The 12,898-nt window shown below is 35.1% G+C and overlaps 1 protein-coding gene across 1 annotated transcript in view; it reads left to right on the top strand.

The window, feature by feature from the left end:
- The window catches only part of LOC135200673 (peptidoglycan endopeptidase LytF-like), a 37,241-nt gene extending 24,994 nt beyond the window's left edge, over positions 1–12,247 (top strand). Inside the window, exons 3-4 of the mRNA XM_064229281.1 lie at positions 10,092–10,194; positions 12,112–12,247. Of these exons, the coding sequence (XP_064085351.1) occupies positions 10,092–10,194; positions 12,112–12,247 (239 nt within the window). The remainder of the gene's footprint in view (positions 1–10,091; positions 10,195–12,111) is intronic.
- The last annotated feature ends 651 nt before the right edge of the window (positions 12,248–12,898 follow it).

Genomic DNA, 12,898 nt, shown 5'->3' with positions numbered 1-12,898 from the left:
AACAATTCTTAACCCTAGGGACGTTATGTACTGTCCTAAAGCTCGGTACTTGAGCCGTCATTATCCATACTGAAGTAATGGTCCAGTAGCACAGTGGTTGGCCCTGGGCTGGACGACGAAAATGCTAAACGTGGATTTCATTCCCTATAAATTAGCGTTTCTCACAAACAAAAATATACGGATCCATATTCCGTTTTTATTTTTCTGTGAAAGAAAGCTATTACGATGACTGTCAGTTCTCCGCTCTCAGATCTTAAAAACGGCTAGAGGGCTGCAAATTCGTATGATGATAAAACACCAAATTGCAGCCCTCTAGCCTCATTAGTTTTCATTTTATTTAAGGTTAAAGTCAACGATGATCGTGCTGAGCGCTGCCCGGTCGTGGCTGAGACTTGCATACTGCAGTACATCGAATGTTTCATACAGCATTATACGCTGTACAGAAAACTAGATTGACATTCTTACTTGCTTAATTATTATTATTATTATTGTATTAACTGTTCAAAGTGGACGTACATTTATACTGAAGAAGCCATAAAAACCATATACTTAATAAAATCCAAAAAGACAAACAACGCAGAAAAGACATGGCAGAGAGTAACATAATAATAATAAAAAAAGGAAATGTGCCCTTGATCAACCAATAACGTCGTATTACAGTATGTCCAGAGGTGTGGACACATTGGTTCTACAAACAGAAAAGGAACAAAGAAGCCTGGCTAAGGTAAGGTTCGTTTGTTACGTAGGTGTAGCGTTAATGACTTGAGCTTGTTTGTTTCTTAGTCTACACTGGTCTAATTGTTTTATTATATGCCTGTGTGTAGTGATGGTTCCTCGTGCGATTACATGTACTTGTTTAGTTGAGCTTATCTGTTACTTATTGCTTATGCATGTTGTGCTTAAGGTCATTACTTATTAGTGGGTGTTTGTTTCTTTTCATGTCCTTGTTTGCTTCTGTGATTTTTTCCGTTACTGTGTAGTTCTTTGCTTATCAGGCATGCCTGAATCTGCTTACGGTACGCCTCTGACCGTGTGTGCGATTGCTTATGAGGTCCGCTTCTGTGTTTGTGTCATTTCTGGCATACGCGTTGATTTTTTAAGAATCTTAATTCTAGGAAGTGTGTGGGAGCTCACTCTCTACCAGGAACGGATATCATTCACATGGAAATGAGAAAATAAAGTTTGAGTAGACATTAGCAACTGCAATACTGTAACAAGGGGAACTAAACAATAGTTACTTGCATGTCGAAAAAAATTGATAAAATGAAATACAAAAGTGGCCCGAATCCTCTGCATGCTTATCAATTATAGTATTAATTAATGGCCCCGATCTTGCTGTGACTAAGATGGTCATAATCCAATAAACTCTAACTCAATGTGGCCTTATATTGTTATTGCAAATATCAATTTTATCATTAACTCAAACTTTCTAAGCCTACAGCATATACGAGGTTTGGTTTGCATGGTTATTCAGCAACGGCACCAACGGCTTTATGTGACTTCCGAACCACGTCGAGAGTGAACTTCTATTACCAGAAATAGGGTCGAGACGAGAAGTCCCGACTCGTGGTAAGTTACGTACTGGCCCCAAGCTTGAACCAAGATACCTTGATTCTGAGCACTTCCCAAGAGGCCAGTGGTGCGAGGGGCTCAGTCCAGGATGGAAGTCGGCAAGCAGCTTTCATCATCAGAGGCAACCGATACTACAAAAAAAATATCCTGTAGATACTTTGTATTATGACAATTCTTCTGTATTTAGCACCTTCAACAACTTTTGATACATCTGAAGACAGCTTCCAAAAAGCAAAACAATAAGACCTTGATGAGGAAAGAGGTTGCAAAGCACCCCGATATCAAATGCAGTCCTGCCCCCTTCCCCAAGAACAACAAAAAAGCAACCCCCCACCCCCGGCCCTTCTCTCGAACAATCGAACAAAAACATAAAATCTGTTGCTTTCGTATTTTTGGTTGACAGACCTTGAGTTGGGTTATTTTTAAAGTTACTTATTGCCAACAGTAAAATACTTCTAAGAATGTTCATTCTATCAATAACTGACTTCATGAGGTAAAATGGTAAAATTATCAGAAATGATAAGGAATGAAAACAATTCAGGCATTATCACTATTTTCATTACTTTAGTCGATACCAATCTAGAAACGCATTTAGTAAAGCCATTTTCTATAAACAAAGTAAATGGAGAGCCCTTCATAGCTAAACAATAAATGAAAAAAACTTCCCGGAAGCGAAATCAGAGTGCTTATAAGCCAGCTGTTCCCATCTTCTTCTTCTTCTTCTCCTCCTCCTCTCTCTCTCCCTCTCTTTTTTTTTTAAATTCCGACGAGAAATTCGATCTTTTCTTTACATGTTGTCTTCGCGGCGCTGTCCTCCAATCACTGGGTGTTGTCGAACATGGGCCGAGAGGGGCGTGTCGCTGAGATACCCTCAGAGCAGAAACGGAAGAGGGGGAAGAGGGAAATAGATAAGACATAAGAATGAATCGACACGATATACAGGAAAACTAGTACAACTGGTTACGTGAAGTTTGGCTTCTTTTTTTCAGCTTATAAAGGTTAAATACATAAGTTACCCACTCATACATACTTACATTATATATATATATATATATATATATATATATATATAGTATATATATATATATATATATATACACATATATATATACATATAAAATTTATATATGTAAATAAATTCTTGTTAAAACAGGATACGTCTCAAGTACAAAAGGGCCCATTAAAACACTGGTTTAAAGCTAAGGACTATATTTCGGTGGACTGACTTCCATCCTTATCAAGTAGTGAATGACAGAAGTTACACTGGTGAAATATATAGTGGGAGATGCCCTTAGGCGATGTCTGGGGTCACTGCTAGTCGACGTAGGTTCTGTTAATTGTCTTAAACGGCTTCGCCGTTACCTGAAGGAAGATATTGTCTATATGGGCAGAGTCCCAGGCTCCAATAGAAAGGTTGATCTGCTTTCTTGGTTAATCAGTGAAGATTCTACCATCTGACATTTGTATCGACAGCTGCTCTTATATAAAATTTGAGTTCCAACCACTAGTATGGTTCGTGTTATTTAGATGATGGAAAATTGCCGAACTATGCTGTCCATATCTAACCGAGCTCTTATGCCGAGTTATCTTTGTTCATTATTCTTATACCACAAACACTACAAAGTAATACAACATACTTGATAATCTCTACAGCTTCTACTTTTTTTTATATTTCTTGCACTCAGTGTCAAACACCTTACTTACAGAAGACACAAAAGAGAATTGGTTCAGTCCCTTCACACTTTCCTACCCTGGCTTCCACTGCCTCTCTGGTAGAGTTTCCTCCTAATCTTTTGTACAATTTTGCTACACGTACTCTGCGATTCACTTCTTCTCACATTCTACCATCATCCAAAACCTTTATACCCAAATAATTATACCGATCTACTGCTCCTTTTTCATACCATCCATGCTACCATTCATTCACTGGCAAATCTTTCTGGTTAAAATGTAACCCCCATCACATTGATTTGGCTCACATTTACTCCTACAAACATTTCAAGCTGCTTCCCTATCTCTGATGTTTCTCCTCACTATACCAATTAGTAGGTGCCACTTCTCCGAACGTCACACATTCCACCCATTCCATTCTCCTTGTAGTTCATTCTCTTAATTGCTCTACTCTCGATCTTTATCATATCTTCCACTATATTCTCAAACTCTTGCATGAATCAGCTCTGCTTGTCTTATCTATATCTTCCACATTCAACAAATCCTCACAATGCTCACTCAAATCAGTAAACGACTGCACTGTCTTCATTTGCTTCTATTATTCCAAGATTAATTTCCTCTAACTTCTCGCTGCATTTATTTCCTCCAAGAACAACTTTTTTTCTTTCCCTGAATATATTCCATCACACAGTCCCCCATTCTGTCTCGCTATGGCACCTCAGATAATTCCAGTACCCTTTCTCATTCAATAAGATCTCATTTCCTCCGTCCACCACCTACAGATTTTGTTCCCTGTTCCCATAATCCTTAATCCATGAACACTTCCTACCGATTCCATAACCCAATCTTGAACTTAAGTCCAATTTTCATCCATTTTCTCACTTTTCTTACTTCCTATTATCAACTCGTTTATCTTAATTACCCTTATAGATAAATTTTCATCACTTCATTTCCTTCTTGAACTTCTGTGTCTCTTAACTTTTGATTCAACGAAACAATGATCGCATAAACCTCTTGTCACCCTTCTAACCACATTGCATTTATCATCTTCCATTTCCATCTACCATTAATAAATATCTAACAAAATCTTCAGGTGAACATTCCCCCTTGCCCAAGTGTACTTCATTTCTTTTGGGAAAAGTATGACAAATCAGCCCATTTCCAAACCCATTTCAGCAAGAGACTGTCCATTTTTATTTGAACTCCATGTCACACATCTATGCACTCAAATGCCCTGGCACAATAATTATTAATGATTTCCAAACCCAAAACTTACATCCTTTTCCCATTCTGGTCAACAAACATTCCCTTCCACAGAGTCTACTTCACAACATAATCAACCTTACCCATGCAGGTCTCGATCGAACGCACTTATACTCTTTCATTCGTTTCCCCTGAGCCTCTAGGTCTGGTACCTACCGAGCATTACACTTTCCTAACTCACTCTCTCTCTCTCTCTCATATATACATAATATATATAATATATATATATATAACTATATATATATATATATATATATATATACATACAATAAACAAGCACGTGATTTGATTTATCATCAGAACCCACAGGAAATGATATTGTGCCACTATCGCTCCCTATGTACATTTCCTGTATGTATGCATATATATATATATATATATATATATATATATATATATATAATATATATATATACACATGTAACCTCAACTCGCCCATGAATCACTAGTGGTGGAAATTTTTGACAAGAGACCATATTCTGCGAAATCCCAGCCAGCACAGATTATATCGTGTGCAGCTAATTTTCGGTGAACGAAAATAAATCTCTACTTCCAGTCGTTAACAAAAGTGGCAAGTCCGTTTCCTGTTTTTGTTATCACAAATCCTGTTTGTTACTTCCTGCCGTTCGTCAAAATACGGGAGAGAAAAAATGGAAGAAAAATAACTGATATTCTGGTGTCAAGCTCGTAGCTGACATGTGTTGCAGCAAATTGGCGATTCCTCAACCATGTCCGTATGTGCGCTGATAAAACATAAGCAGCTTAACACATTTTCTGCTCAAATTTAAAAAAATAACGAGTTTGCGCGCTGTTCAGTAACATAACACCATAGTCAATTATACGTTATATGCAAATAGCACTTATACCAACGAGCGTGCATACCATGTTCTACGGAATGCTTGACGTTTGACCAAAATAGAGAGCAACAATTTCGTAGAAATCAAATATCTTTTTCCATCTTTGACATAATTTGATATCACCAAGACAGATCGCCAAGCTGCCTCATCAAGGAGTCAAATGTACTAGCTTGTTGAATACTTAGAAATGATTTGATGACTAAGGTGATGTAGGACTTTACACGATATTTCTTAAATCAAAGGATAAATATTCCTAATTTATTTTGTTCCCAATGCAATTTATTCCCACAATTAACGTAAACATACTAATATTTATTATCCTCTTAAACAACCCAAGTTACTGTTCGTGCGCCGGCAAAGAATACATGAGTTGGCTCGAAACGCAAATTAATAGGAGAGAGAGAGAGAGAGAGAGAGAGAGAGAGAGAGAGAAGAGAGAGAGAGAGAGAGGCTAATCGTCGGTGAAATAGGCATGGGGATATGGAAGAACATGGCACATTACATTGGTTTCTTTATTGGCTAGCGACGTTTCGAGACAACCTCCCATCCTCTGACTAAAAGTAAGAAATAATAATTACATTAATGCAAAACATTTCAAAAAGAAAATTAACTTAAAACTATTAATAATTAAACAACTTCTAATTAAATTACGAATTTAATAATAAAGAATTAATATTACAATACAAAACACGTTTAAGAGAAGGAAATGTAAAATTATACACAGTTAAAACACTTCTAAGTAAATTAAATAAAAACATTAGAAATGAGTCAAGAGGAGGCAAAGAACAAAGTGACGTAGCTTTATGTTATAAACAAAGGTACTGAGGTGGTATAGTTGCTTAGTGAAGGTATGTTTGTTTAACTGCCAAACTTTCAAGAACGAGAAGGTGGTGTTCATATGATGTCAAAATGACCGTCAAGTTATTATAAATTGTCTGCTTTACAAATTCTGGAGTGGTTCCTGATATTTGATTGTTCAGGGCTGGGTAATTTGCTGCCCGTTAAGAATTAGAAACTGGTAACTTCGCTCAACAACCATACCACCTCAGTACCTTTGTATAAAGCACAAAGCCACACCACTTTGCTCTCTGCCGCCTCTTGACTTTTTTCCACCGTCCTGACACGGATCGGCGGGACTCCGCTTGAGAAAGGCGTCTTCCTCATTTTTAAATGCTTTTATTTGTAATTTTACTCAGAAATGTTTTAATGTTTTATCATTTTCATCTCCCTTTCTTAAACGTGGTTTGTATTAATGTAACATTAATTCTTTGAGAATACTCAATTCGTAATTTTACTTAGAAATGGTTTAATTAATTGTAAATAGTTTTACGTTAATTTCCTTTTTTAAGTGTTTTGTATTAATCTAACATTTATTTCTTGCTTTTAGCCTGAAGATGGGACTTTGTCTCGAACGTCCTAGCCAATGAAGAAACCAATGTAATGAGCCATGTCCTTCAGTATGTACGTATGAATGTGTAATAAATAAATAAATATATATATATATATATATATATATATATATATATATATATATATATATGTATCTTACAAGTGTGTGATGTGTTAGTGAATTACATAACATGTCTTGCTATGAGACAGAATGAGCTGTAGAGGCAACCTTCCTGAATGAAGGAATCTGGTGCGTAAGCATTTTTAATCTGGAGGCTGTTCGTACTGTTGCCAAGGCAGTTTGGGGTGTGTCGAGTATGTACATTCGTTTGTACGAATGTCACAGGTCTAACCGACCAAGGCACTTGCGAGAGACATATTTCTTTTGTGATAGGAAAGAGGTCGGTTTGGTAAACGCCAGGTGTCGGGAGAAAACCCCATCATAAAGATATGGCACATATTTTAAATTACTTAGAAACAGTTGCCTTTGAAAAGAGAGAGAAGTGTGAAATGTATTTCTTAACTTAATATTGCTTTTGAAAGAAAGTGTGTGAAATGTATCTTACTTAATATTGCTTTTGAAAGAGATAAGTGTGAAATGTATCTCTTTACCTAATATTATGTTATGTATCTTTATTACAGATAGGCTCTATTCCATGATATTAGAGACGGGATTCTCTATCCTGACTAATACAAGGAAACGATTGACACTTTGGGTCTGGGAGTGAATACTTAGCCAGGAGAGTGGAATGATAACTTGTTAGTTTTCTTTGTGGGGCAGACTTGGGTTTTTATCACTGACTTATTAATCATTTTGTTCTATTTTATGTTTCATCTGCTTTGGGTAATAAATAGTATTTTGGTATTATGTGAGCTTTAATAGCTAATGACATGTTTGCAGATAGAGGGCGCCACTGTCATCAGGTAAGGGTTTCCAGTTTATGTAGTTTTGTCAAAAGGGTGTAAGATATATATATATATATATATATATATATATATAATATATATATAATATATATATATAGATAATATAGCATGCATGTTTTTACTGTAATACAACAGTATAATATGAAGATGAAAGGCCCATAAAACACTATTGAGTGTTGCAACCATATATTCCGAGCACTTCCTTCTCTCGTCAGGAGCACAGAAGGAAGTGCTCGAAATATATAGTTGCAACGTTCAAATAGTGTTTTATGGGCCTTTCATCTTCACACACACACTCACACACACAAATATATATATATATATATTATATATATATATATATATATATATATATATATATATATATATTATTATATATTATTATATATACACACAACTTTAAATGAAGTTGAGACACGAACCAATAACCCTCTTCAGTTGTTTTTATTGATATCAACAAATTACTTAATATATTTTCATAGACAAACATCACAAGACGACATATCGTACCAGAGTTAATCAAAATAATTTAATTTGGGTTTCGTTTCAATCAAACATACTCCTTCCATAAAGTAATTTCTGTATGTGTTCTTTGCATATCACAAAATTATTCCAAGGAGAGAAAAGGGAAAAGTTTGCATATAACTAAAAAAATAAAAAATAAAAAAAAAAACTCGAGAACGTCAAAGCATCCTTTGTAAGAGAGGAGAGGAAAGCCGGGCGCAGATCCTTTTGTAAATAAAGGGAAACTAGGGACTAATCCCATCTTTGTTACGTCGGAAGAAGAATAAGAATTGGGGGAAACCCTAAAAAGGAACCACGTCTAAAGATTCCCTCATTGTCACAGCTAAAGAAACCCGAGATTTGTCAAGATTAACTGGGAGGGGTAAGAACGGGTTTCGAGGAGAAAGTGTAGGGTTTGAATTCTGTCATTTCCCAGTTTTTCCATGCTTGGAGCATGGTTACAGGAAGATTATTTCTTTACTTAATATTTTTTCGGTAGTCTTATTGTAATCGTCTTCAGTTATTACCTGTGTAATTTGTGACTTAAATTACGATTATTAATGAGGTTTTGTTAGACTCGGTACTTTGTCTTCTTTTTTCAGTTCTTTATTTGTAGCCGACACTTTATTTTATCTAGTTGGGTGGGGGATTTATTCACCCAAGTTTCAGACAACTGTGTGGCTCGAGTTTCGATGCATTGTTTTTCGTGTATGGTATGCATTCACCACATGTAATAAGAAGAATTTTGGATTTGCCAACAACTCTCGTTTTTTTTTTTTAAGCACTGATTGACCATTTTTTATTTCAAAATCTTTTGGGCTTGTGCTATGATTTTTTTTCTCTCTCTTTTAGGTAATATTCTGAGATAAACTGGTGTCTGATTTTCTAATTCTGCAAGGCTGCTTTTCTGCCTCGGAAATCTCAAAAACGCCATAAATCCTAAGCCTAAGCTTGGTGTCTTTAATCACACTCTTGACATTCTGGGCATGGGCTGTGAATTTCTGATATTCTGAGACTGGGCTTAGAATTTTTGGATATGATTTCTGACATTCTGAACCTCAGCTTTCAATAGATGTGACATCATGTCTGTACTCCTGAGCTTGGTAATTGCATATTTAAAAAAACTCCTGTAAATCTGACATTCCGGAATTAAGCTTTTCAACTTCAGACAACATTCCTGAAATCCTGAGTCTGAATTTGGACCGTTTATTTAGAAGTGATTTCCTTAATTCTGAATATGAAACTTGAATCATAAAAGTATCCTATTTGTGTAAATCTAATAATTCTTACATCTGAAATTTTAGAAACTTTATAAAACACGACTAAATAAGAAAAACAAGGAAATTTCGCGGTAAGTAGAGAAACGTGATGCACATTTATAGTAAGTGTAATGTAATCAATCTTATTTACTAAGGGTTCGTCCTGAAGCACCGCCACGCCATTCATTGCAATATTCTTTTTACACTGGAGAAGCTAAGGCGCAAACGGTTTCCCATATCGAAGTCGATCTTGTAAGACACAAATGGCTGTCAAGAAAAGCTACAGCAACTTCGAATTTGCATGAAGTCAATGATCGCCAAGAACAAATTTAATTTTGCAAGACGCAAACAGCTGCCCAAAACAAGTCTGTCTTGCAAGACAAACTGCTTTCCAGAACAAAGTCGGAGGAGCATTTTATTTTATATAAATTATATATATATAACATATATACATATATATATACATATATATATATATGTGTGTATATATATACATATATATATATATATATATTATATATATATATATATATATATATATATATATATATATATATATATATATATATATATAGGGAGGTAGAGAAAGAACATTTCAAAATCTTTTATCAGAGATTTGAAATAAGGTCAATATGTGATGTATTTAAAGTTTTAAATGATGAAACAATGTGTATTCATATACTGGAGTACATATCTAAGGAGGCTAAAGGTGCACTGGTCCGAGCTTTAGGACGGCACGTAACGTCCCTAAGGTAAGAACATAAAATCCGGATTTTCTCTTTTTACCCATTTTTTAACATTAAGTTCATTCTATCAACGGATTTAAAAATAAAAGCCAACACAATCTTCTTTAACGAGTTATACCTAAAGATAAACTATTATGATGAAAGCTAACGTCATGATGTAAAAAAAAATAAAATTACCAAAACAAAAGGCTTCCACGAGAGAAACTTTAAAATAGCCAGTTACGAGGAAAAAACGTTAATTCTTGAAACCTATTCATATCGAGCAAGCTCACTGGGGCCACTGACTTGAAATTCAAACTTCAAAAATATATGTTGTTCATTTGGCAGAAGTAAGAGGAAGTGAAGGGAAACCATCATGAAGAGATCCTACTCATTATAAAACAAGAAAAAAATAAATTAATAAATACATCAAATGTTCTAAAATGCAAGTAGAAAAGTATCATGCATTGCATCTTCGCTTCAACTTTTGAAGTTCCAATTACACGACATTCCACAACCCAACGGTGTAAGGAATAAAGGACCCCTGGAACTGAAAAATTCGAGAGCGATGCACATTGACTGCATATTGGTGCTGATGTTCAGCGAATCTGGCTGCTCTCTGCGGGTAAAGGGTATCAGGGATCATGTGAATGTGAAAGATCTCTGTTGAAATACAATTTAAGAAAATGTGACAAACAAGAGACCATTGGTAGATGGTCCAAGTCAAAACTGCTACTTTAAGGAAACCACTCACTCTAACAGAGATAAATCTCTGGCAGAAACAAACATACAACCCGGAAAATTTAAATTGTATATATAAAAAAAAAGCGCGGCCACTGAACAAACTAACCTCCGACATAAAATAAACACGAGTTCTGATAAGAGCTCTTAACGGCTTAGCTAATACCCACAGATCACACAAACCATTTCCACTAACACCGGAATACTGAATCTTTCGATGAGTTCTAACGCATTAAGATTTCAAGAACTAACAGAAAAATGTATCTCTCTCTAATATATATATAATATAATATATATATATATATATATATAGTATATATATATATATATATATATATATATATATATATATATATATAGACGACACACCATTTCCACTAACACCGAAATATGGAATCTTTTCGATGAGTTCTAACGCCTCAAGATTTCAAGAACTAACAGAAAATGTATCTCTCTCTAATATAATATATATATATAGATATATATATATATATATATATATATATATAATATATATATACATATATCTCCGCCATGCAAACGAAAGGGAAAAAACAGAGGAAGAGAGGGATTACAGATCTCCTTTCGTCCTTAGTCTTGCTCTCTATAGAGCCGCTTCCGGGAGCTTGATTGACCGTCCGGAAGCAACCTGACAGAGGGCAAAACTGAGCCGATACGAAATTCTTTCTTTACTAAGTTTTGCCCCCTTCTTATTCAAGAAGCATACCGGCATAAGAAGTTCACCGGCATATATTATATATATATATATATATATATATATATATATATATATATATATATACACACACACACACACACACACACACACACACACACACGTACATACATACATTGTGAAATCTTATAAAAACTAATTTAAATCTTAATTTTGAAGTATGCACTGACCATAAAGTTTTTACAAATCAATAGTTTTAAGTCTGATTTAGTTTGAATTCTCTCTCTCTCTCTCTCTCTCTCTCTCTCTCTCTCTCTCTCTCTCTCTCTCCCTCTCTCTCTCTCTCTCTCTCTCTCTCTCTCTAAAACACAAAATTTCATGGTTTTATAATTCAGAACTCAATTTACTGAATAAGTCATTTTTCACTGGAATGATATTCATCAATTCGTTGCCCTTCGGACATCATTCATAATCACAGCAGTGTCTATTTAGTAATAGTACTAATTTTATAACCATAATTTCTGTAGTAGTAGTAGTAGTAGTAGAAGTGGTAGTAGTAGTAGAAGTAGTAGTAGTAGAAGTAGTAGTAGTAGTAGTAGTAGTAGTAGTAGTAGTAGCGGCAGCAGTAGCAGTAATAGGTACCTGTTGCTGTTGGTTGTTTAAGTAGAGTATCGGCCAGATTCAGCCATTGTCACGCATGTGGTCTCTCAATCTCGTCAACAGACCAGTAATCCTTATCTTTTGGACACACCAACAAGATAATCAAGATAACGATTTTCAAATCATTTTCCTGCTTTATACATGAAGAAAGCAACATCAACAACAATTGTTTTTTTCTTGTTATTCATAAATCCTTGTTTACTGTGTCGTATCTTGGGTGAAAATTTTGCGGTTTTAGCAAAAATGCTTCACAAAATTCGGATTAAATATCACGGACACTGTATTCTGATATAAAGATGTACTGTTCACAAAAAACGTTACTCTTCAAAAAAAAAAAAACTGCTATTATCATTTTTTCCTCAACACAACAAAAACTATGAAGCTGAGAGTACCAACATTATTAAGGGTATAAACCCTAAGATATATTAAGATATATCCCTATCTTATCGTGCATGAGCAATTATGAACTTGGTAGCCTTTGCTCTTTTATAGACTCCGATAATTAATGAGGAACAGCACGTGATCTATGAAAAGGTCAGTTCCATCCAACAATAAAGAGCGTTAAGAGAGAGAGACCCCCGGCAATCCTCGCCAAGGACGACCGAGTCACCCCTAAAAAGGTTCCTTCTCCCCAAAAGTTACATATCTATTCCT

This window comes from Macrobrachium nipponense, chromosome 27 (genome assembly GCF_015104395.2).
Source record: "Macrobrachium nipponense isolate FS-2020 chromosome 27, ASM1510439v2, whole genome shotgun sequence".
Classification (NCBI taxonomy): Eukaryota; Metazoa; Arthropoda; class Malacostraca; order Decapoda; family Palaemonidae; genus Macrobrachium; species Macrobrachium nipponense.
Note: the sequence above shows the minus strand (reverse complement) of the source record. Positions and strands in the feature narration are given on the sequence as shown.